The 25855-nt window shown below is 37.4% G+C and overlaps 4 protein-coding genes across 14 annotated transcripts in view; 3 read left to right on the top strand and 1 right to left on the bottom strand.

Annotated features, from left to right (window-relative positions):
• Positions 1-14776, top strand: part of jam3a (junctional adhesion molecule 3a) — a 15570-nt gene extending 794 nt beyond the window's left edge. The window contains exons 2-9 of one of the 2 annotated variants that reach the window (XM_008309493.3): positions 5747-5818; positions 5910-6023; positions 6231-6383; positions 7030-7232; positions 11586-11685; positions 12347-12476; positions 12571-12622; positions 13672-14776. In XM_008309493.3, coding sequence (XP_008307715.1) covers positions 5747-5818; positions 5910-6023; positions 6231-6383; positions 7030-7232; positions 11586-11685; positions 12347-12476; positions 12571-12622; positions 13672-13707 — 860 coding nt within the window. In that variant the 3' untranslated portion in view covers positions 13708-14776. Of the gene's footprint in view, positions 1-5746; positions 5819-5909; positions 6024-6230; positions 6384-7029; positions 7233-11585; positions 11686-12184; positions 12477-12570; positions 12623-13671 lie in introns of those variants that run through there. The other variant, XR_003049620.1, reaches the window with a different exon arrangement.
• A 564-nt stretch (positions 14777-15340) lies between these two features.
• Positions 15341-20556, top strand: LOC103378319 (vacuolar protein sorting-associated protein 26B-like). The gene is made up of 6 exons (XM_008309492.2): positions 15341-16018; positions 16406-16562; positions 16734-16898; positions 17465-17640; positions 17982-18124; positions 18455-20556. Exons 1-6 carry the CDS (start codon positions 15796-15798, stop codon positions 18590-18592), a joined length of 1002 nt encoding a protein of 333 aa, XP_008307714.1. The 5' UTR covers positions 15341-15795; the 3' UTR covers positions 18593-20556.
• A 328-nt stretch (positions 20557-20884) lies between these two features.
• On the bottom strand, positions 20885-24626 carry thyn1 (thymocyte nuclear protein 1). Of its 3 annotated transcripts, none has more exons than XM_008309490.3 (8): positions 24553-24626; positions 22724-22772; positions 22259-22410; positions 21768-21836; positions 21586-21678; positions 21411-21506; positions 21089-21239; positions 20885-21006 (listed from the first exon to the last, which is right to left on the bottom strand). In XM_008309490.3, exons 1-8 carry the CDS (start codon positions 24586-24588, stop codon positions 20960-20962), a joined length of 693 nt encoding a protein of 230 aa, XP_008307712.1. In that variant the 5' UTR covers positions 24589-24626; the 3' UTR covers positions 20885-20959. The 3 variants fall into 3 exon arrangements, with proteins under 3 accessions (XP_008307712.1, XP_008307713.1, XP_024911063.1); XM_008309491.3 differs by lacking the exon at positions 24553-24626 and adding an exon at positions 23060-23170; XM_025055295.1 differs by lacking the exon at positions 24553-24626 and adding an exon at positions 22899-22983.
• synrg (synergin, gamma) overlaps positions 24568-25855 on the top strand; it is a 27214-nt gene continuing 25926 nt past the window's right edge. For all 8 annotated transcript variants that reach the window (XM_025055294.1, XM_025055293.1, XM_025055292.1 and 5 more), the window contains exon 1: positions 24568-24671. In XM_025055294.1, the coding sequence (XP_024911062.1) occupies positions 24601-24671 (71 nt within the window). In that variant the 5' untranslated portion in view covers positions 24568-24600. The remainder of the gene's footprint in view (positions 24672-25855) is intronic.

Below are 25855 nucleotides of genomic sequence, written 5' to 3'. Positions count from 1 at the left end.
TGGGACACGAAATGTTGCAGGAATAGCATTTTTGAGGTATATGTGTATATACTTTACCGACATTTTGTTTGTTTTTTTACTAGCTCAGTGGCTAAAGCATAATAAACTGACATGATGGTTGTCGTAGTGTGAATCTTTATATCAAGAAGGTCACAGGTTTGAATGCCAGGGTGGGCTTCTTGTGTTAGGATTTGTATGTGTACTTTTCTTACAATATAAACCTGTTTTTAGGCTAGCTTTGGAGACTGTGAGCCCACTCGGTCACACTATTCAACACTATTCGTAATAGTGGTACAGTCATTGCCCCATTTCAGCTGAAATGAACTCAAGCTCATCCTGTGACCCTGAGCATGATTATGCAGTAAAAGACTGACAAATGGATTGATGTAAGGCTGCTGGACTTAAGCGCTGACTGGACTTTAAGTCACTCTCTAGAGTGATATACTTCCTAAAGAATTCCCAGATTTTAAGATATAAGTGAAAGTAAAAAGAAAATATTTTGGTTTCTTATTTAGGAGAGCATCAAAGGCGTTATTATGATAATAATTTTACAATTTTCTGTCCAATGTTGAGGCATTTTCCTTAAGATATTATGACGTATTTTACTGCCGTTTAAATTTTGCCAAATTGTGACACTGGTGTTATGCAGGTTAAAGATTGTGTTTCTGTTTTCAGTTTTTTTTAGTTTAATATAATATTTAAATAGTCAGCTGTGGGTAGGTTAGGAAAGAATAAGCATGTTGTCATGTCACACCTCACTAGTAGTTTCTATCCTGTTATTATTTGTTACTGTAGTAAAATGTAAAACGTTATTTCGTAGCCGGCTGGTTGACAATAAAATCCACCGTGTGGAGTATTTTTAGTGCAGCAGGTCAAGGGCAGCAGGTATAGTAAGACTTCATGTAGAGAGGACAGCTCTCATCATGCATGTTCCTGAAACATTTGTAGCAGTGGTGGGATCAGTGTTGCTGCTGCCTAGTATTGTGTTGGTTATTCGTGGTGAGTCACTCTGTTGCTGTTCATCAGTGAAATCTGGTGGAGTAAGTCAGCTAATTCCAAGCTAATAACTGGCCTCTGTGAGTCAATTTGTGGCAAAGGACAAAACAAATGAATCAAAAGACTGTGCTATTTACAAGCTGTTGGTTCATCCTGTGTTTGAGAATAGTGTTCAGGAGTTATTTATATTGACAATATATAATTGTGATGCCACAGTTTTAAAAATATATTTTAAATAGAAAGGGAATTAATCAGATGTCATGTTAATTGACCTGTTTGATGAATGAGTGTGCAGTTAAGCACAGAGCCTCCTGCACGCCGGCTGGTGCTTTGTTCACATTTAAATATAAATAGTTTGAGGTGCACAGATTGCAATTTTTGGGCTGAATTTGTTTTTGTGAATTGCCAATACCGATTTTTTGCTGATTCTTGACGTTTTTTCCACTCTTTTCAATTGACAACATTTACAGATAATAAAAGGTGTTCTGCAGTATATGTAAGTAATTATGAAACATTTCCCACAAACTGCACTCACTCCTCACTTAAAAAACATTTAAAATAAATAATTTTGTAAAAATATAAAATCATATATCTATATATAATATTTATGTCATATAAACATGTAAACTTTGGGCTGTGCTACGACAAACAACATGATTTTATATTAATCAAAACCCTAAACTCAATCAAAGCCTTTTTTAAGTATTCCATAATATATTTTGGTTTGGAGTTTAGAAATCTCTGGTTGGGAAGAGTATTTGATGGGTGAATACAGGTCACAGCTAGCCCAGGGTCTCTGGTGCACAAAGGCAGAAAAGGTGACAGCTGGCCATAGGAGTGTAACAAACCCTAAAGCCACAGTTTACTACATACCTCAGTATGTGAGTGTGTGTGTGTGTTTAGGGGGGGATTACAGGGGTCCACCGGAGTTCGACAGTTTCACAGTTTTAGGGAAGAAGTTGTTCCTTAGTCTGTTGGTCCTGTGTTTGATGCTCCGTAACCGTCTGCCTGAGGGGAGGCGGACAAACAGAGCATTTGCAGGGTGAGTGGGGTCCTTCATGATGCAGGAGGCCCGTTTCCTGTATCTGGTGGTGTAGATGTTCGTGGTGGTGTGAAGGGTGTGTCCCACAGTGCTCTGTGCAGCCTTTATTTTATTGTTTATCTATCTTTTAAGGCTTTGGAGTAATTTGCTGTTGTTTTCAATACTTTTAGTTGCCATTTCTTAACTGTAATTTAAATACTATCAAAGGTTTGAATTAACATGCCACGCATGGCAAGAAACATATGAGTTTTGTGGTCTTTTTACTTAGACTGTGAAAAGTTTTACAAAAAAGTGAGTGTTTTTTTTCTTCCATTGACCTCATGCTTTCAATGCAGGATGGCAGAAAGTTTGTGTCATTGTTTATGTGTCCTGTCTAAAACAGGAAACATAAACAAGGACACAAACAGAGGGGACAGGACTTATCTTGTAGGGTTGAATTTATGGCTACATCATTCTATCAAATGCAACAGGCAATGTGCAGCATCAGTGGAACTGCAGATATTAAATCTCCTTACACTGTATCATATCTCAGTCTTTATTACTCTTGCAGCGATCCTGCTGCCATGGATACACCCCATACTCAACTTCACTACCTCATAAGCTTTATGAGAAAAAAAAATCTCATGATACAGTTTATGCCACTCTGTTTTACATACCCCCTAAATGTTCATGTTGCTCACAGTTATGACTCCCCCTGCTTTTAATCCTTCTCCCAAAATAACTTCCATCACTCAAGCAGTCGGCATGTGAATGTGCTGTTCATGCCTGCCGTCTTCATGTCGGCAGTGTGCTCAGGAATGTTTGGGAAAAAGACCTTTACTGATACAGCAGATCAAAATTTTTATGTGGCTTGGATTGTGATGAAGAATTTTTTTTTCTACTTAAACCATAAAAGAGTTATGGAATTTGGTTCTTTATAAATAACCTCTGAGAACAGGCAGTAGACCTTTGTTGTAACTGTGTCTCAGTAACACAGGGCTTAGTGTAGCTTAGTGTCGTTGTCATAATCCAAATATTATATTTTGTATAATAGCATTTTTTGAATTATATTTTTCTGTGTCACTGTTTCATGTGACCTATATAAGTTAACAATCCTACTTTAAACCCGTATTGGTCATTACCATGAGTATTACGATGTTATACTTCCTTTCCCATGGGCAGTTTTATGTTTGGATTAATCATGAAGAATGTTTACCATGCATTCCAGTACAGCGGAACACTTCTGGGGTGCGGCATCCCCCCATCACAGCATTTGGGGAGGATGGGGGGATATCAGTTTTCAGTTGGATTTGGATGGACTTCAGCCAAATCCATCATATAGATATTTTCTTACACCCCTAGTCGTAACCCACCAGTGTACCAATTTGCTCAGTGCTAGAGCAGAGCACTAACACTCTAGATGTTTGACCACTGATAACCTGCTGTATTCTAAATGCTTTTATTTTTATATCCAAAAAACACAATATACTCTAATATTTGAACAAAACTGCACTTGCCTGTATTGACACTTATAATAATAGATATGATCAAAACATGAAGGAGGCTTTACAGACTTCAGGAATATGATGTGGGATCTGCCTGCGTCCGGGTTACACTGGTTGTTGTTATTGCTGAGCTACAAACATTGAGGCCTGCCTCGTCTTCTGCACCTGCATACACCATGTAACGTGTCCTGCACCACAGGAAGAAAGAAGAGTTTTAGAGCATTTTGACTTCATGGATACAAAGGAACTAGTATCTGTAAAATGTTTCCCTCACTCCTTTCAGTATTTGAAGGTGTTTATTCAAAGATGGGCTCTTCTACATCTTGTACCTTCATGTACTATTAGTACAATCTATTTCTTTTTCTGGTGATTTGACTGTGTTCAATGAGACACTATTAAGCTATTTAAAATGTATGTATTTATTTATTTCAAAACTAAACAAACACACTCAGTAATCATGAACATGTTTATGAAAGTGGTAGAGGTTTTTTTTTATTTTAACAAACTCAGAAGTGCATATGACATAGTAACATTGATCCCTGTGTTTTTGGTTACACAAGCACTTTTTGTGTCTCCCAGGATGTCCAGTCACAGTTGGGTAAAAATAGCTGTGTGAGCACTGGCTGGGAAAGTCAGCAACAGAAAGATAAGAGACCTGGGAGTCAGATCCCATCAGTTTCTGCAGCTGTGTCTGCTTCGTGACCGGACGCTGTGCCGTGACCTATGTTTCCATGACCTCAACCATATGTTAGCTCCCGCAAGGCTTTAGTCACTCTGCACATCATCAGAAACCAAAACAACAACAGTGCCGAGAAATCATTTTAATTGGTATTGCATTGGTTTCAGAATTATGTCTGGGAATGGCTCAGAACCATTAAAGCCTTGCATTTTAAAGCATTAAAAAATCCAAGTACATGTAGAAATGTAAATTGAAGTGTTGTTTTTAAAACGTCAATGTCAAGTCAGTGTACAGTAAGGCTGAGAATGTTAAAAAAAAATGTTAATCAGGATTTCTGTGATCCTTGACAACAGGCTACCACGATGGGTAAAAGGTCGTGCATTACTGCCACAAATTATATCTAAGATGCTCTGTAGATAGGACAAATGTCATCACACTGTCATACAGACCTGGCATCAAAAGCATCTTGTGGTCTTTTCACCCAGAAAAGTTTTGCCCTCATGTTCTGGGTGTCTCTGAGTCTGCGATCACAGCTTATCCCTAAGGGAAACATCTAAGGGTCTGTGTCTGAATGAGGCTTTTTAGTATTCACTGACCACTCGGGGTGTCAACAGCAGTAAAATGCTTACTCTAGAACTTTCAGAGATGTTGTGAGATGAAGCCTGTGGCAGATTCTTTCGAGAACCCTTACCTTTATTTTGTCAGCAATTACCCAGTACTGTGCGTTGTACTGACGGGTGTAGAGTCACTGGAAGGAGCACTTTGGTGGGAAGTGGCCTATTTCAGTTGCTGTGATACTCTTGTATAAACCTTATTCCTCTCCTAAAGGGGCCGGGGCAGGGGGGCTGTGAAGTGTCTTCCTTCTCCTTGAGTGCCAGTTTGTTTGTCTCAAAACAAGCTGTTCCGAATTTCAAATTGGTTTTAATGATTGCACCTCCATACTGAGTGTCTCCCCCATACCACCACCATTTTTGCTTTAATTGTTATTGTTATTAAAGCTAAGGCAATGTGCTGGAGTGACGTGCAATATTACAGTGGAATGATTGTTAACAACCAGCTACACAGGAGTGATCCTTGTATTTGAACTTCACAACCAGCTACACAGGAGTGATCCTTGTATCTGAACTTCACATACGGTACATTGCTTCTGATGCTGTTGTATCATAATGGCACTACGACCCAGTCAAAGGTCTGCGACCTATAGGCCTTGCCCACAATTCAAGGACAGGGCTAAACTGCTTTGGCTGCAGATCACAACTGATGAAACAATATGAGACGGTCTAACCTTGTCATACCTGGGATTTAGGTCACCAGCTGTTGTCACTTCTTTCCATTTTAAAAATCAACAGTAGGTAGGATTCACTTTAAAATAAATCAAATAGCACCAAAAACTAATCCCTTTAGTCAGGTCACAGAAAGTCAGCAACATTCTGGGCTGACAATATTTATTTATTTTGGTTTATTACAAGATCTCTAAAAATTGTTGTTTTAAATAAAGTTAACAAGCAAACGCTGTCCATATCTCAATATTTTTTCTCTTTACAGTCTGTATCCCATCATCAGTTGGAGTGACACTCCGAACCACGGACAAAATTGTGTGGGCAAACGAGTTTGAGCGTAAGAATGGGAAAAAAATAAAATTTGTTGCCAGAAGAATACCTTCTTTTTGTTGTAATTTGTGTTCTTAACTTTTGTGTTTTCTTTGCAGCCATTGAACTGACCTGTGTAATTGAGTCAATCTCTACCAACAACCCCAGGATTGAATGGAAAAAGATAAAAAACGGCGTGCCCAGTTATGTTTACTTTCAAAAAAAGATATCAGGTAATTTACTGTGTGACATTTACTGTACATTTTTGTCTGTGTTCTTTTTTGGGGGGGAAACATTACCAGGAACACAGCTACAGAAATACAGAGAAGCATTTTAGTGCATCTAAAGCTGGATCCAAATTCTTCTTTTTTTCTAACTCTGTGAGGTGGCAGTGATTCTTTTAGGTTGTAAAAGAATGCTTTATTCTTTCTGTGTTAAAGGGGACTTGGAGCACAGAGCTCAGCTCAGAGAGCCTGCCAACATCCTGATCTTCAACACAACCCGCTCTGACACAGCAGAGTACCGTTGTGAGGTGGCTGCCATTGATGATCAAAGGGACTTTGATGAGATTCTCATTAGTCTTGCAGTGAGAGGTACAGTGGGAAGGTGGTGGTTCGTGATAAAAGTCACTTGAGGACTAGTTGAGGCCAACAAAGTAGTTATTGCAAAAACAGCTAAAATGAAAAATATTTTCTGCATGTAAAATATTCAGGTTCAATATTCAGTGTTACATTTAAATATGTAAATTGTTCTCTTTATTTTTTGTTTTAAAGCCTTCAGTTATCCTTATAACTGCATTCATTTTTAAATTGAGTTTTGTAAGCTGATAACAAAAGGATTAAATTAACATGATGTAACATGATGATGTCAGCCTTTGTATTTACAGTTTACTGTTGCTATAGTGCAGAGAACAGATCAAAATATAGTCAGCCTCGCTGGTAATATTCTAGGTGTGCTGTGTTAATGCAGTCAGCTGATCCATTCACACTGACAGACCATACCATTGACTTAGTTTAATAGAGCGTCCACCCTTTATTTTGATAGTTTATATTGTGGGTTTTTGTTGTTTTTCCAATGATGATGAATGTTAAAGTTAAATGTCTGTTATCCAGAAAAGTTGTAACAGAGGATTTGAAGTGCAGAAAGATTTTGGTTTGGGTTCTTGCATTTTTCTTTTCTTCATACATAATATTTCCTGATAGTGTTTCCTGATGAATCTACCTTCATTTATGTACACAGTGAAACCTGTGGCGCCAAGGTGCAGCGTTCCAGGTTCGGTCACAGTGGGAACGTCAACTGAGCTGCGGTGTCTGGAAAATGAGGGTTTTCCTGCCCCTCAGTACCGGTGGTTTCAAAACAACGAGGAGCTTCCTCAGGATCCTAAGACCAGCCTCAAGTTCGCCAACTCTTCATACATCATCAACCCTGACACTGGAGGTCTGGTAAGGAAGACACAAACTTCCCTTTTTTGTTTTTGTTTGGTTTCCTATTTTATGCCATTGGATATAGCTAACGCCTGTGAACACCAAAGTATCCAGCGATCCTCTGAAGAAATAAAACATCATGGTAATTCAAGCATACCGTGCATGTTAGAGTCTACCTTCTGTAGCTTAGCGTATAGGAAATGTTTGGACTTGATCCAGAACTCATCCAACTGGTTTTTGATGCATAAAGGAATCTTGAGTTTTATTTTGGAGCAAGAAACTTCACTTTTTTTTAACCTGTGGCATTTGGTGTGTTTCAAAACTGTAAACTATGAAATGTCCAACACACAATTTATGTGTCAGCAGTGTCAAAGGGCTTTGGCCTCATTCCCAGCAACAATCTGACAAAGTGTCTAACTCCCATAAAGTAAGGTGTCCAGGGTTGATTTGTTTTCCTAACCATGTCCTTGTCTGCTGAGTCTTAGTAATAAAAAATCGATACAGTGCTGTAGAGTATTGATACAGTATCCTGAATCGAAATATCACAATTGTCTGCTAGTTTGCAAAGGGGATCCCAGGCCAGAACCTAATGCATTTTGGGGGGTTTTGGCATGGAAAAGTTTGGGATCCCCTGCTCTGGAATGTTTGCCAAAGAAGGGGCATGTGCCTGGTTTGAGCTGCTACAAGCAGGCATTTCTATGAATTATTTAATTTTTTTTTTCAATTCTCATTGGTTGGTTTTGAACAAAAGGCAGAGACTTTCTTTCTATATTTGACCTAAAGCTATTTATTGCTTATGTTGATACTAAAAATTGTTGTATAAATCAAATAATTGTGTATATCTGGCAATATTGTAGAAAAAAGAAAAAACTTACTGGGGTCGGTGCCTGCTTTTACATGTAAAATTACACCTCTGTATCCTAACATTTACCTGACGTGTGTGCACTCACAAGGATCAGGTGCCTCTGTCTTTCTGACACCTAACAAATTAACAAACATAGCCACTGTTTTTGTGTTTCTTTTAGACACAGAACTACACATAAGTCTGAAATCTAACAGCCTCTGATTATCCTCAGTCGAAACACTGATTCTACTGTCATTAATAATTGTCTGTAATTTTAGCAGCACTGTTCCCTGAAGAGTGTGCAGCAAATTAATGCAATGAAAACACTGTGATATCAGGTGTGCTTTATCAGAGAGGAATTACAAGTAGTATTAAACACTGCAGCAGATGATACCCAAAGCTGATGAGGTTTTTAAATTATTCTCTAAGGTATAATTTCATATTGACTCGGTATGAGAACTGGAGAGAGCTGCCCACAGTCCTCAGTGGTACAGGAGTCTAATGGAAAGACTGATTAGGTAGAAATAGTGATCCACGTCGATACATTTCATTATCTTTTTTTTTTAAATCACTGGTTTTTGGCTTGTGATCCCATTTTGACAGCACAAAACCCCAGAGTAGCATCTGAACTCAAGTAGCTGTCACTTGTGCAGTCTCATGATCGCAGTGTCAATCAAGATGTGCCAGCTTAGATATACTGTATATATTTGTATACTGCATTTATATTTGTTCTTGAATGTGAAAAAAAGTTTTTTGTATGTGTTTATTTTATCATAAGCCTAAAGCTTATTATTTTTGGATTAGAAGAATGGTATTCCACTGGGTTGGCAGAGTAACTTTCAAGTTGCTGCTATTATGCATTGCCACCCACTCAGCCCCTCTCGGAATTAGGAATCTTTCCCCACAGTAATTCCTGAAGAACAGATTAACTCAAAGAAACCATCCGTCCATTTCACACCATTCAGTCCTTTTCAGTGTGGCAGGGGAGCTGGAGCCAATCCCAGCAGCCAACAGGCTGCGGAGGGGTACACTCTGGGTAGTTCCAGACCTTTGCAGGGCCAAATATAGAGACAAACACCCATCGATCATCTTTGCGGAAGAACTGAACTTTTTGTGGATAACATTCCATTTATCCAGCCTTGTCCCATATTCTACCCCAACTACTGGAACTCTAGCTTTTCCAGGCTCCACTGTAAACATGGATACACAATATACATGTCAGGTGTATTTTGTTTTGTTTGGACTGAAATGTAAAGTATTCATGCTTAATGTTTGTCCTTTTTTGCTACACCGACTAAGTAACTTGTCTTGTAGCAATTGGGTTTCGAATGTTCTTGACTATGCAATATATTGTGAGAATAGAAATAGTGTGGATGGAACCAAAGTCCTGATGGGGTCGGTGTAAACTGTCTGTGATAGCACACCTTTCTACACTAATATTTACTTGTCACAATTAATGCAAACACCTGGCTCTGGTGTTAGTCCCCGGTGCCAAATATGGCAGCCTGTGTACAGTAGAACTCATAAAGAGCAAGGTGTTACTGTTTGGCCAGCATCGAGTGACATTAACCTACAGCAGCCACTGTGTTTGTCTCTGTGAGACACACACACACACAAATACACAGACTGGCCTGAAATCTAACACGTGCTGCCAACGATTATTCTCAGTGTAAACACTGATCCTCCAGTCATTAATGATTGTAATTTTAGCAGCATTGTTCAGTGAAGTGTGGGCAACAAATTAATGTATGGAAACACTGTGGTGTCAGGTGTATTTTATCAGAGAGGAATTATGATATCTGATGCTGATGTTTTTAATTATTCCATGCCAGTGATACACAATAGTAGTCTAATTAAAGCCTGGAGGTGGAGTACAATATTGAGGCGATGTAGAATCATGTGGTCGACCAAACAAGCAGTACTACATTTAGCACTACTTGCCTGGGGAACACAGTGAACAAGCTTAGCAGGAGATTTCAACATGGCCTGCAGCAAATAAACTCAGGCCTCAAAAAGACAAAGGTGATAACAGCACTGGGCTAAAACAACATTAGCTGCAGCATCCTACAATATGGTACAGAAAAGAGGAAAAGCAAGTTCCAGTGCCTGCTAACAACTGTTAGACAGGAGAAAAGTTCTGCAGCTGTGGTCTTTATACCAAAGAAGTCCTCAGTTAGAGATCTGAAAGGCCTTAGTTCTGTGACTCTCTCTGTAGCATGTGAGCAGGGTGGTTGACACTGCATTAATGTATGTTATATTGAATTTCAACAACCTGCAACCTAACTCTCTGGAAGAAATCATCTTTCCTAATACTGTTGAATTAACTGTCATTAACTGTCATTCTGTCAGTCATCCTCTATGCTGATGACACATGGACACTTACAACAGCAACGGAGGAGAGAATACAGAGGATGGAGATAAGCTGCTCCACCCAAAGCTTCATAAATGAGGCAAAAGATCAATCAAGCCATTAGTCTCCATGACAACCTGCTCAGTATAGTAGAGAAGTGTAAGCTTACTGACACGCCACCAGGACTTCAGGCCCTGAGAAGGTACCAGATGGCAGGAGACGAGACAAAATGGGAGAATAACGTTTCAGTAAATGAGCGTTTTAAGGGTGTTTTGTAAAAATGCTCGTATCGTGACAGGACAAATCTTATGATAACAGTTCTAAAGTAGAGTTGACATTTTCATCCTCACTTTCATAAATAAGCTTGTTTTTTTTATGTTATGACCTGGAAAAACATTTGTCCTGCAGCCTAACCTTAACTACTCAGCCCTGCTGTGTTCCTTATATTTAAATGATCTATATTTAGGGACCATTTTGAGTGTTGCTTCAGCAAGTGTTTGGTCTGGCTAGAGGGAAATCCTTTTACGTTCAGAAAAACACTTAACAATCTTGACTGAAGCACTGGCCTGGAGCTGTCTAATAATTCAGCAGCTCTGTGGCAGCAGCAGATATTGTCTTGTCCATAACTGAAAACCTCTCCAGCTTCGATGCCAAACTTTATCTGTTTGTCTTAGATAAAGGTTTTCAGGCATTTCTGAACCTGGTTGTGATGGAGTACCACCCGAAACAGGTGGCTCCACTCAAGATAGAGAATTAGGCCTTTAAAGACTTTCAAAGGTTAAAATGGAAAAGTTTGCTGTTGCAACAACACAAATACATTAAAAACATATACTGGATAATGGATCTCCAGGACATGGTCTGGATCATCACGTTAACATGGGTCAATGCTGTGGAGGTCTTGTTACCCTAACCTGTTCACCAGTTTAACTCTCCCTGTTGTGACCTTGTCATCAGTGGTTCAGTGATGAGTGGCAAAACTGACACAGGAGCTGGAATTTAAAATGTAAATCAAATGTTTAGATGCTAATGCTTGTGCTACTTTTGCAACAAGAATTAAAGGACTTCAGAAAATGTATACCTAATAGAAAAGAATGCACGACCAACTTCAAAAAATATTTCTGTACAGCTGGAAAATAAAGCTCTGAATTGAAACCTAAAATCTTTAATGTCCCCTCAGAAATTCCGAAGGGTGAGAAAGGCTGATGCTGGAGAATATTACTGCCAGGCCAGAAATGATGCAGGCCATGCACAGTGTCCACCGCAGAAGATGGAAGTCCGTGAGTGACACTTTCTTTTACCTTCTAGTTTTATTGGAATTTTTCATTTTTTTATCGTTTTACTGGTAATTGTATTTTTATTAGAGATGTACCGATTGTTGATTTCAGATTTCTTTTTAAGTGTAAGTTGGTGGTGATAGTCACCGGACAGTCTTGGTTTCTTTGAGGACGTTTCACCTCTGGTCGATGGACCTTGCTTTCAATGACATTACTGTTGTTGAACACATGACAAATACTGTCCATTTAACAAATGTAATATACCTTTTTTGTAACTTATTAGTCATAACAAATTACATTGCTTCATTTTACAACATATAACCAATATGTAATCAATACTCAATTGATACTTGAGTGAGTTTCAATATATCAATACCACAGAATCAATACTCACATCACTACTGAGGACCTAGATAAACCACTTACAGACAACCATTTTTGACTATTGCGATTAACTCCACCAACGAAGGAGTGTAACATTTGTCCCTGTTCCCCAACACAGGAAGCTTGGCCAACATGATTGGCTGCAGTCAGGGCTGATCATGCCAAAAACCTGAGGGTTCCAATCACTCGATGCATCTCTCATTTTTAATCGTCCTTTACTAGACTCAGTTGTGATATCAGATGTGTTGATGGTGAGTCCGTCAGCTGTGTTCTGTTTCAGATGATGTCGACATACTTGGGATTTTCCTCAAGTGTTTTGCTGCAGTTATTGTCTTCTTCTGCTTGGTTGCTTTTGTCTGTCATTACCTGAGGCGAGGATGTTTTCACAAAAAAGGAAGCAATGAAAATAAGTGAGTATGAAATGCAGTCTTAGAAGATGTAACTGTCTGCAAAATGGCATTTATTGGTTTTCATTTTACAACCTTTCTCTTTCGTTAATTGTAGCTATAAATGGCCAGCACAGCGAGATGGTGTCGACTATGGTGATGCAGATGAGGTGAATAACTCTCTATTTGTATTTGTTCTAGGAGGGGAGTGCACAGAATATAAGTTATGTGGAAGTCAAGTGTTCACTTCACATGACAATGAATATCTAAATACATCACAAAAGGAAATAAGAAAAGTTTTTATTTGCTATTAACATTGTTCAACTATTAGGGCTGGGCGACACATTAATAAGACAGAGTTATAGATTTTTTATAAACAATATAGAACAAGACATTATAGTTTATATCAATATAGTTAGAATTACATTCATAGAACTGCAGATTTTCCAGCAGTTTCTCTCAGTCCAACTTCCTGCTGTGCTTCCCTCCTTCACCTACACCCTACCCCTCAGTACACAAGCCCAGATAAAGAAGAAGAGGGAGCCATGGTTACTGAAAGGAAAACTTTGGGCTCAGTCAGTTGGAGGTGGTTCGTATTTAAAGTGTCAGTTGTGCTGCAAAACTGTGTGTTTTGCCAAGAATGCTGAATGTTACTTTAAACCAGTGGTTCCCAGCCTTTTTTTGGCTTGTGAACCCATTTTGACATCACACATTTCTGGCAATCCCAGAGTTTAGTTTTTAGACATTTCATGTTATTTTGTGTGTGGTGTTTTAGCATCATTAAAAAAAGAATAATAATTAGTTGAAATATATATATATACTGTATATTCTATTAATTACTAGACTGTAGATGACTAGATTACTTGCAGCTGTACCATTAAATGGAAAAACTAATGTGAAGATGAATCTCACTGTCTGGCTAACCACTTCACACTGACCCATGGAATGTGGTCCAGCAGGACCGGTGAGCCGTACAAGAGTGTGACCATCCACACTATGGAAAAAGCACCAGTCTCCAAACCAGTTACTTTATACTAGACCACATCTGGGAGAATAGTTGTACTGCTATAACTAGTAACAAGACCACTCATATTTAATATTTATACTTATATTTAACCTGGGCCCCTTCATGACTGTGTTCACTAAGGTAAATGAGACACTATTTAAATTCAAAGGTCACATGTGAACTAATTCTATGTGTCTTGTTTTTTTTTTGCAGGGTCATTTTCGGCACAAGAGTTCCTTTATTATTTGACCACAGAGATGGAGGATTTGGAAAAAGACACAAAAACTCATACCAGTAAACTGTTACGGTTAAAATGCAACAATGATGCCCCACCTGGTAAAAAAAACAAAAAACAGCATGGCACATTCAGTCTCAAATGGCACATCTAATAAAAAAGTCAACCAAAGTCATTTAATCAGTATTTGATACCTTGTCATCATGTGTCATCTTTTTGTACAATTTATAATTGTTTTAATATCAATTTCCTGGTTTTAATATGGTTGCCACCATTAACTCTTAGTTAGTTTTGTTGTTTGTTTGTCTCCCAGCAAATGTTTCTGTTACAAATTTATATACTGACTTTTGAAAGCTGTGATACCTAATCTCCAGCGTTGGTGCAAAAGATGCTGGAAACTATATATGTTCGTCCATATTTTTTTGGACAAATTTTTTTTTTTTTTTAATGACGGCAGATTTTTTTTTTTTTTTACATTGTTCATGAAGTTTGTTGCACGTGAGAAAGAACCTTGTTCTTGAATATGTATGATTGTATACAGACAATTAATAACAGACTGTTTAGCTCCAATTCATATGGCACAATTTATTAGGAGCATTTATTATATTCATAAACAGTAACAAGTATGTAGAATTACAAAATACCACTAAATTTAAATATATATTTATCAGACTATGCTGAAAAATCATTCTGAACAAGTATAAAGGGGTGAAGTTTAATAGTGCTGTTTGTTTGTGTAGAAGTGACCTTCTGTACTCTACTCATTATTTTGTGAGTATTGGACCTATTTTCCGGTTTTAACTCAGTATTAATGTACATAAAATTACTTTTTTAATATTTTAATTTCCATACATTGCACTCCCATCTTTTATTGTATATATGGTGTTAGAACTGTCTTAAATAATTGTACAGTATCCACTGCTTGATGCGTTTGCAGTGTCATAAACCGTTTATCCTTATGAATTTCAAAACATGTTTGTGTTGATTATTTATGTGAAAACTCAGGAACTGTTACAGAAGTGTCCATTGTTTGTTTGATATTACATGTTCATATTATTTGTCTTTAATAAAAAAAAAACAGTTGACCTTTTTTCTTCATGGGAACTATTAATACAGAGTGAGGTATAACACAAATGTAAGGCTTCAAAGAAGGCCTGACAAATATTTTCAAGCACAAGCATTATGTGAATAGCAATAAAATACAATTGTAGAAGCTATGGGAAGAAATGTTTAATTACAAAAAAAAAAAAAAAAACTTGTGGCAAAAAGTTGTTGAGTCAAGGAGATTTTACCAGTCAGATCAGGAACCGAATGTGAAAAGAGAATAGCCAAGAAGCCGTGAAAACAGCAAGACCACATCTATGGCATGTGTTTGCAACGCTGTCAGACATAGGTCAGAATGACACTGGCGTTCCCTACTGGTCGAAAGGGAAATTGCAGCCTCACTTGCTTGCTACTCTACCAACCCCAGAACATTTCTTTGTGTGTGCATACACAAACATAGACACACAAATATATAAATACATATGGACATATCTAATATTTTGCAAATATGTAAGTGAAATAACTTTGATGGTAGAACTAACTACTTCCGGCTTGGGGAAGCGCGATTTCTCTGGTTTAGTTTGAAAGCACCCACCCGGAAGTAGTTTTATCAGCAGAGAGCGCACTTCCTGATTGTTTGACAACATTGCGATTTTTTCTTATTGTGGGTATAGAGGGAAGTTACTTAACATGTCGTGTTTTTTGACACTTTGAGTTTTAAAAAGGATGTCTCTGCCAGTGACGTCGAGTTAAGGAAACCAAGAAAAACGTTAATTTGCTAATGGAGGTTACGAGCGCTTCTGCGAATTAGCTATATCGCTGAACTTGAGTTCGGAAATGTAGGGACCATTAAGTGTTTTATCATCAGGATTTTTTATTATTCAGTGACGCCTTTTCGTGTATTCTGTTAATAAGTCATCTACATGTTTGGGCCTTTGCATGATAGCTGTATGTTCTGTCTGATCTCGAATTTAAATCGTTAGAAGGCTTCGTTAGCAGTGTGCTATTTAGCCACAAGCAGAAAAACAGAAGAAAACGATAAGCCACGTGACGTCACGATGAGTTTCTTTAGTTTTGGGCAGAGCGCAGAAATTGATGTGGTGCTGAACGATGCCGAGACAAGGAAAAAAGCCGAACATAAGACCGAAGATGGGAAGAAAGACAAGTACTTCCTTTTTTACGACGGAGAAACTGTCAGTGGGAAAGTAAACGTGACACTCAAGAATCCCGGCAAGAGGCTGGAGCACCAGGGCATCAAGATCGAATTTGTTGGACAGATAGGTATGAAAAGCAACCTGGTAAAACAATGATATAACTTTCTCAGCGAATACTAAGTTTATACCATAGATGAGACGTAAGAAAAGGACGTACGCATGCGGTCCACATCATGTTGACCACCTCCAAAACAGACGTTTTACTGCCTTAAACCAAATATGGGTTTCATGGATGACCATAATGTCAAGGTCAGACATGGCAACAGTTGACTAAACTGATAAGATATGCAAAAATGTAAAGCAATTTAAATATGACAATGTCACAGCTACTCAGTTGTTATGTCAATCCCTTGTTAATATTTCTATATGAATTATATTAAGAATGGATGTCATGCGATACAAGGTTAAATCTTTTTCTACTTGAGTCAGTAACATCCTCTTCTTTTGTTCTTAGAGCTCTATTACGACAAAGGAAACCACCATGAGTTTGTTTCTCTGGTGAAAGATCTTGCACGACCTGGTGAAATGACTCAGTCACAAACCTTCGACTTTGAGTTCACTCATGTTGAAAAACCGTACGAGTCTTACACAGGTCAAAATGTCAAGTTAAGGTAAGATTGATTATTTACTCTTTTTTTTTTACAGGCCGAGAAACGAAGTCATTCTTTAACGTGACATTGGGACAACCATAAACTAACTCATTCACATTTGATTTGTGTTTTTAGAGTAAAATATTGTATTGCAACACTGCTGTCATCAGTCTATGTTTATGTGTTTTGCAGATATTTTCTTCGTGCCACAGTGATCAGAAGGTTAAATGACATCACTAAAGAGTTGGACATAGTTGTTCATACGTTGAGTACTTACCCTGAACTTAACTCATCCATTAAAATGGAGGTCGGAATAGAGGATTGTCTCCACATTGAGTTCGAGTACAACAAATCCAAGTAAGTGTTATTGTAATTTATGTGTTATCATAATAATAACTATTTTTTTATTATTTCGAATATATACTGAAGTACCAACACGGCAAAATAATGTTAATACATTGTGTAGGGCTCAATATTGTCTTTTTTTCTTCCAATTAATCACAAAATTACAGGTGAACTCTTAATATGCATTAAAACCTGTTCCTTACAGGAACCATAAGTTATAATTTATAATAAATTATATAAGAGGACCCCCAACTTGAACTTTATATAAAACAACCTTCTTAGGTTAATAGCTAACCACAGATAATTTATATTATTTGTATATTTCTTTAAGTGGAACTTACATTGTATTTAGAGCCTCTAGAAAGAATAATGACAATAAATGTGATTCTTCTTCAAAATAAAATTAGGATAGGACCTAATGTATGTACGATATATATTTTATTCTGACATTTTTGTCCTCCATTTTTGTAGAAACCTTTTCTGATATCACAAATACTGCTCTAGAAATTTAATGTTATTTTAAACCTCTTTGTATTTAATCTTTATAATTTCTTTGTTTTTTTTAAATTGTTTTACAGATACCATCTGAAAGATGTAATAGTTGGAAAAATATATTTCCTCCTGGTGAGGATTAAGATTAAACACATGGAGATTGACATAATCAAACGGGAGACAACAGGCACTGGGCCAAGTGTCTACCATGAAAACGACACAATCGCCAAGTACGAGATCATGGATGGTGCTCCGGTCAGAGGTAACAACCCTCGTTCACAATAATGTCTTTACATCAAATAACATTGCAATGTTTATTTTTCTTAAAATTGTTTTCTAATTTTCATATAACAAAGACTAGACATATGTTCTTACAAACAGTGTGGATTACCATTTTAAAGGCCATCTCATTGAAGGGCCAAAACTTACAGTTGGGTCATACACACAATATACTGACATCTAGTTGTGGGCTGCATGTGAGTGGTTTGTGGGACACTTCCAGCTCGTGGGCCACGAGTTTGAGACACCTGTTCTTACGTTTCATATAGTGTATTATACAGTTCCTTACATAAATACAAAGCTTACTTTACATCACATTTTCAGGAGAATCCATTCCCATCCGCTTGTTTCTGGCTGGCTATGATTTGACTCCCACAATGAGAGACATCAACAAGAAATTCTCAGTGCGATATTACTTAAACCTGGTGCTAATTGATGAGGAGGAAAGACGCTACTTCAAACAGCAGGTAAGACATCAAGATGGTGTTTTGAGATTCAAATACAATGTTCTGCCCACAGTAACGATTGCGATAATCAATATATACTATACTGGTATACTGGTTTATGAAGTAGATAAAATGTATTGGCCCAATATTTGGTTTATCATAATGTTATCTGGGGGATATTTTTATTTGAAATATTCTTGTTTTGCATTTACATGTGCATTTTTTTGTAAAAAACATATATAGCTTTGCATCTTTTGTTGCTTACTTACTTACGTGTATATATATATATTTATATATATATATATATATATGTATGATATTGACCAATGTCTTCATTTTTACCTCCTGTAGGAAATCACACTGTGGAGGAAAGGTGACGTGGTGAGAAAGAGCATGTCTCACCAGGCTGCCATCGCTTCACAGCGGTTTGAAGGATCTGCTGCCTCCGAGAGCGCACTGGAAAAAGCTGCAAAGGAGGAGAGCGGTTAGAGTTGCCACCACTGCCTTCGGAGTCACAGTCTGAGACTGATTGAATCTGCATTAGAGCGATGAAGGTACACATAAACAACAACAAGTAAGCAAGCAGCCGGTAAAAGAGGGATAAGAAGGGAGAACAACAAGGTGTTTTTGACAAATAAACCCATTAGCATTAGCCACTCACTGGCTACTGCTGGTCTTGATCATAGACCATGTAGTGACATTGACAAACACATCTGGTTCCAGTCTTTGGATGCAGAGTGAAAACTGAAATGCTTTTCTGTTTGAGCCTCTGTCACTACTTCTCCGTCCTCTGTAGACGATGAGGGCCCTTACTTTATGGCATGTAGACAGAAAGAGTGGAGAAAAAAAAAGAGATTGGAGGCTTAAAAATGATCACTGTTATCTCAATGTTGGGAAGACCACCACTGTTGGGAAACATCAAACCACTGGTTCTAGGCACCATCAACAGTGCAGTCACATGTAGTAGTAGATGGGGTTGTATTTATCCCCACCACGAACTCCTCCAACCTCTGCTTTTGTTCTTCCTTTTTCTCCACATGCAAATATAATTCGACATCATAGGTCAGGAAAGACGGGGAACAGGGAATGCTAAGATCAGTGTTATTAAAGACAGAGAATTGACACAGACTTATATATAGAACCTAATCACTTCATCAAACAGTGGAAGACTTTCAGTTGTTCAGTGACTTCTGCTGCTTCATAGCCTTGTCTGGTTTTAAACATAAGCATATGGTCAATGTTATGTTGTATATTTTTTAGTTACAAAAGCTACAGCCGTGTCTCTAATCTTTAATTCCCTTAACCTAATTAATAACCTAAAAAAAAATCTATTTCTTGTTTTCTTACATTCCATGTTAATTCGCACAATTCCTCACTGTCGTAAAGTAAAGAAGTCTGAGGTCACTTTGCACTGCTTAATCAATTAGCACATTCGTCTTTAGTTAGTTTGTTTGTATGAAAAACTGGAATCATTGTATTGTTACAAGTATTAGCTCACACTTTGTATATAAGTAAGACCAGATGACTCTCCTTATGCTATTCCACCTTGAGTACATGAAATATTCAGTTCCACATAAAGTCTGTTCATTTTCATTCACTTTACCACAGTCTTTCAGTGGTGAGACCACATCTAATGTTCACTTATGCAAGGGGAACAATTTGTCGTGTGTGTAAACTTAGACCAGTTGTATATTCCGTTACACATGGGCTTAAAAGCAATGGACGTAACCATGTAGTTGCAAAAGTGATTTCCCTGGTTGTGGAATCATTTCAGTGGTGAATCTTTATGAGTAAATGAGGCTCCTTCCCACTGTGTGTTACTGTAGAATGAACAAAACTAAAATAAGACGAGTAACATGGATTTTCTTCTCTAGTTTCAGATCACCCACAGAACATTTCAGTCTAAGGCATTGATTAATTCTTTACGTTAATGAACAGCTCACCCGTCCTTGATATTACCTTATAGACTGATCACAGGGAAACTTTTCGAAACATTTATTAGCACCTAGACTGTCCATGAAACTAAATTGAGTTCCATATAGGGATGGCTCGATGCAACTTTTTATCGGACCAATACCGATCCTGAGTATCGGATCGAGCCATCCTTACTGGTGTATCTACATTAGGCATTAGAATAGAATATTGTTTTGCAACTGGATGGCTATGGTTCGCTACAGACTGGACTGGAACGTCAACAAGAAGTGACTTGTTTCACACATGATTGGTTATCAACATTAACATCACACTTCTCAGACACCTTGTTGGAAATTTGGTTCTCTATACAGACTTGAAATGTGCCTACGTGTATCAAGCAAATGAAAGCTTCCTGACCCTAACACACTGTAATGTAAGTCTTTAACCCAAAGTTGCAATAAAGCTGTCTATAATTACTTTCTGTTCCTAAGGTCAAATAAATTGATGCCAAATTAAATAAAAACATTCAGTGCAACTTTTATTTGAAACTTTCGTTTGAAACGTTTTGAAACCTAATTTTAACTTTATTAACCATTGTGTTAAAATATTACAATTCTAACGGCTTTATTTTGGGCAATGTTCAGTGTTGGCTTTGTGCTAACAGAAAAATTATAGGTTAATTTTGAGAAAGATGTTTTGAAATTAATTGTTGGTGTAATTCTTTTCATATTTAATTCCATTTTTATTTCAAACAGTCGTTAGGTGTCTTCAAGTTCTCCCAGTGAGTCTAGTTTTTTTCCCCAGGTACTCTAGTTCCAAAGGACCAGATGAAGATACTTTGCCTTCAAAGTAAAAAAACTGAGTTGACCGAGTTACACACATGTGCTTTATTTTCTAACATCTAAGATAAAATTAACCAGATTAGTCTTCACATCAAGATTTTCACAGCGGCTCCTCGTCCTCCAGACTCAGGATAAAATCAAACTCATCTGCAGGAACAAAAAACAAAAAAAAGGTTAGGGTGCGACTTTATGACTGAATTTATTTAGAAAGGCTTTTTCCATACAGTACCAGTAGTGAGAGGTTGCACCGACAGCCGAGCTCTTGTGAAAAGTGCCATGTTCTTCAGGGGGCCTCCACTGGAACGATGTTGTAGGTGGTACTTTTTCAGCTCAGTCAGTGGAAGAAAACGCTTCAACATTCTTAAGTACTGAACGTCCACCTGGCACATAAGTAAAGTTCTGAGTGACTAAAGAGTCATGTGATGTGGACTTTATTAGCATTCAGCTAAATGAATGAATCACATACTGTATGTACTTTTGCCATAGTAAAAAAACAACAGAACTTATACAAGGATAAATTATGTATATACATATATCCATGGTGACTTTACCATGGACCACTTGGGGTTGTCTGTTTTGCTGGTCCCGTCATAATGAACATCTTTTTTGTCAAACTGAGTGTGGTCGACATAAGCTTCTTTCACAATCTAAAAGAGGACATAAGGTGAGATATCATCCATGGGTTCAGACAGAAAAATAAAATAAAGCTGCAGGTAAAAAGCTCACTTTCATGAGGCCTGCGATCCCTGGTTCCTTGCAGTTACTGTGGTAAAAGAAAGCTTGCTGACCTTCTTTCATCTGCCTCATGAAGTTACGTGCCTGCAGGTGGCAGAACTACATTTATTCTTTTCCTGACCAACGATGCAGTTCTGTGTTCAGCTCTTACTTCTGTGATTTTCAGGTTTTACCTGATAGTTGCGGACTCCGTCCCAGCAGCTGGTCTGATCAGGCATCTTCTTTAGATCCTCGATTCCAAACTGCAGAATTGAACCAGGAGTAACCAGATTTAAAAATCATCACTGGCCACTCAAACGATTGTTTAATTCAAAACATTAGGTGTAAATACTTGTCTGTAATCTTATAAATGGCCTTTAGGGGGCAACAATAGCAAGTAGTACTTTTTTTATTCAATCCATGTCTGAATTCATTTTTTGCAGCCAATCGTAGTAATCCAATGAGAGGTAATGAGAAGGATTAGGTATGTGGTCCCACTGGGGCTCGAACCCCAGACATTCTGTGAGTAAGGCAGGCGTGATAAAGGTCATCTATAGAACCACATATTGTACATTAAAGGATGTCACTGGTAATGTGTGTGTGTGCTAACTGCTCCTGAGTGTAACTCCACTGTCACAGGCCACCAAAACAAACCAACACCAGCCTGCTGCCATCTGTGCTGTACCTTCACATCGATCCCATTCTCGAAGCGACTTTCAGGCTCAGACTTCATCAACCAGTGGCAGGGAGGAAGAGGAGCAGCCACAGTTTCTCCAGTCTCAACAGTAGGTGCAGCTTTTCTCTTACTTTTAGATGGCGCTGTTTCACTACTGTCACCTGTTGGATTTATTTTTATAATCATTTTTTCATGGTACATTTTGTTAAAAATAATAACATTATATTTTATCATCTTTAAAGACAGTCAAATAATTTAATGTGGTGGTTTGTTCATTGAAGGGAGAACAAATCTGATCTATGTGTCACTATCAAACTGTTGTGGATGTGATTCTCTTTGTAAATTAAATAAATATCATTAAAATATATAACATTTTGTCCATATTTTTGGCCAGTACAAGCAAAAACCATTCTCAATTCAACCATGTCATTGTACCGCACTTTATATGAAACCGTTACGACTGAATTTACATACCTGACTTTGCTGTTCTTTTCATCACTCTGGCCCTTTTCTTTGGCGGCATCTTTCAAAAATTAAATATAAAAACATGGGTTATATTTGTAGCATCATGATAATATTCAGATTCTATAGTCAACAAAATCATTACAGGTCTTCAAAAAGACTTTACTTGACTTGTCCTTTCACATACCGGATGTAAAATTTAGATGTAAAACTAAAAAAATTGAGATACAAATATCCTCAGACAACACTGTTTAACGAATCAATCCGTGGTAACACAACCATGAGCATAAATAAACTTTTAGTAAATTCAGTTGGTAAAATAAAGTTGTTTAAGAATGGTTTTATTACCTTCGTTGAACCAGAACTGAAGAAAACAGTCAGCCACTAAAACCCGCCTTACGGTTTAGACATTTCAACACGTGACCTGCTAAAGGTAGTTTGATTAATCCACAAGCTACTCCCGTCGGTAATGATGGGTTGGCGCGGGCGGTAAAGCCATAATTGCGCACGCGCGCACACGCAATGGACACGAGCTTTGTGACGTTTTTATGTAAATAGGTTTATATTTAGAAAAATATCACATTTTTAATCAAAATTAAATGGGAAACTTTACAAATAGTAATACACTACATTAGGTAGAGCTCCATCTACTTTTACCCCATTACCCAAATTAAAATGTAAATTAAAAAAATGTTTTTTAAAATAAATTATTACTTTCATAAATAACTATTTGTTTAAATTTGCAGGTGAGTTATCTTTACAAAGATGTATCTCCTACATCAGGCAGGTTTACAGCAAGGGCGCTACGCTCCCGCAGCTGGTCTGTTTGATGATGCCTTGTCAGCACAAAAACAGAAACATCTCCATAATACCAGTAACCTGCGTCAGACTGCAGGTAGCTGCGCAGACTCATATTGAAAATCTACTCAGCCTTATTGTCCTCACTACTATGGATATTTGAGCTGAACTGTAAAAAGACAAATAGTCACAGAACAATGGCAAGTTTATAATTTTTAATATACTCTTGTTTCACTTCATAGATTTGAAGGTCTAAATGGTTAAATGGAGATTGAGGTGTACTAGAGTAAAGAGGTTTTTTTAATATGCTGATTTCTCTGTAAAACTTTGACAGGATCATTCTGTCAAGATGTTAAGGCATTAGTTTGTCCAACTGTTGTGGTGAAGCTCAGCTTCCACCACACACTGCATCACTGTTGCTTCCATATAAGTGATGTTTTGCCACATTTATCCAGTCATTGTCTAGCCCCTGTAATTTGAAAAGAAATTATAGTGTTGCTCCATTGAAGCCATTTAATGAATCTCAATAATAGATCATTACAGTTCATTGTTATCAGAACGGATTAAACATTTTAATTTAGAGTATACATAGAAAATTATATCGTCTACACTCAGACACACAAAGAAAATTCCCTACAAAATGCTAGATTCATAATATCTGTGAATAAAAATAGTTCAGCTCTTTAAGTCAATTAAAGCTTAGCTTCAACTGGTTTTCAGTGTTCTGAACTATTTCCAAATTCTTTGATTTCAGAGAGACTAACCATCTTAGGTATCTACGTGGGGAGGTGGAGGTCATTTACACGTCGAACCTTCCCAAATTATTCAGCTGTCTGGGACTGGAAATCTTAATAAAATCACTTTGGTTATTTCTTTCGAGGCTTGGAAACGTTTGTTACATATTAAATGAACTGTCTAATGGCCTTAGTCGATGTACTCAATGACGTTGAAACCCACGATAGGAAAAGCAAAACATTTAAGTTTCATTTCACTGTTTACATCTCTTCTAAATTTAGAAAATGATAACGATAAAGTAATTTTACCTGACAGACCAAACTCAGGGCTCTTAACCGCATCATACGTCGTCACTGATGACGTCTGAGGGTTTTAACGATTACTGTATCAAGATGGCGCTGCGGCCGGGATCCGGAGGAGGCAGCAGGTATTTTATTCCTTTAAGAATTATTAAACACGACTCGATAAATTGAACGTGTTAGTAGAATGGCAGCGTATGTAGACCACTCATCCTCAACATGTGTATTGAACGCGAGACGTCGTTTTGTTTTCGTTAATTTTGGTGTGTTGAGATGTGTCAGGTGTCATGGCTAGCGCTAGCTACCGCTAACAGCCTCCGCCTCTCTCTCGCTGTCAAATAAGGAATGGACCTCTTTGCCCCAATTATTGGACAAGAGCCTTTGTTAACAAAATTTTGGAAGAACATCATCGTAAATATTCCCTTTAAGGCCCCTACTCTTTTTCTTTACAAAAGCATTTATCATCCCAGTGCTCATTTTGTAACATGTACAAAGCCAAACGAGTTGAAATCGAAGTAGAAAATATTTGTTATCAACAAAATTGACGATTTGGCAACAGTATTTGCAGCTGTAACACATAGATTGGTAGTATTTAATGTATAATGTGATTGTTTATTATTAACCATCTACATAAAATAATACGTTGTCCTAATTACATTGCAAATTGCACAGTGCCACAGCACATCAAAACATATAATTGCTAATTTTTTTAAAAGTAGGTAAAAATATGGAATATACGTAATTGTCACCAATTATACCTAATCTGAGTCTTTAAATACTGACTAAATACTACTGACTAAATACTACTATTGCAATACAACATGCCAATATCTTATTTAGCTCCCCTAGTCTAAATTGCAAAATGATACTCAAATCTATCTAGTCTATTATTTTCATTTACTTATTGATTTGTCAAGTATTTTATTCTACAGTTAGTTGTTATGGCATTTAAAAATGATATAATATAAATGATATATTTATATAAGTATTACTTGTGATTTCTTTCTTTTGCTTCACTGAAGTGGAGCTGCTTGAATAATTGATCATGTTCTTGGTACAAATGTCCTAATGAGCCAGGTGAAACTGATCTAATGTCAGAAACCAAAAACCTCAATATGGACTAATTGTATTTGAGAGGGCAGTAGTAAAAAGTGTTGACATGAGCTGTATTGAATGGAGAAATGCTGAACTGTTGGCCTCACTTTACTGAAAACAAATCTACCAACTGTAGCAAGATTTTTAGTTGTTCGTTATCCTAAACAGTTACTCACACACATACAGTAGGTAGAGCTGACACCGGTGTTCTCTGTCT

The sequence above is a fragment of the Cynoglossus semilaevis genome, chromosome 4 (assembly GCF_000523025.1).
Source record: "Cynoglossus semilaevis isolate Cse_v1.0 chromosome 4, Cse_v1.0, whole genome shotgun sequence".
NCBI lineage: Eukaryota > Metazoa > Chordata > Actinopteri > Pleuronectiformes > Cynoglossidae > Cynoglossus > Cynoglossus semilaevis.
This window is presented reverse-complemented; position numbering and strand designations above follow the sequence as displayed.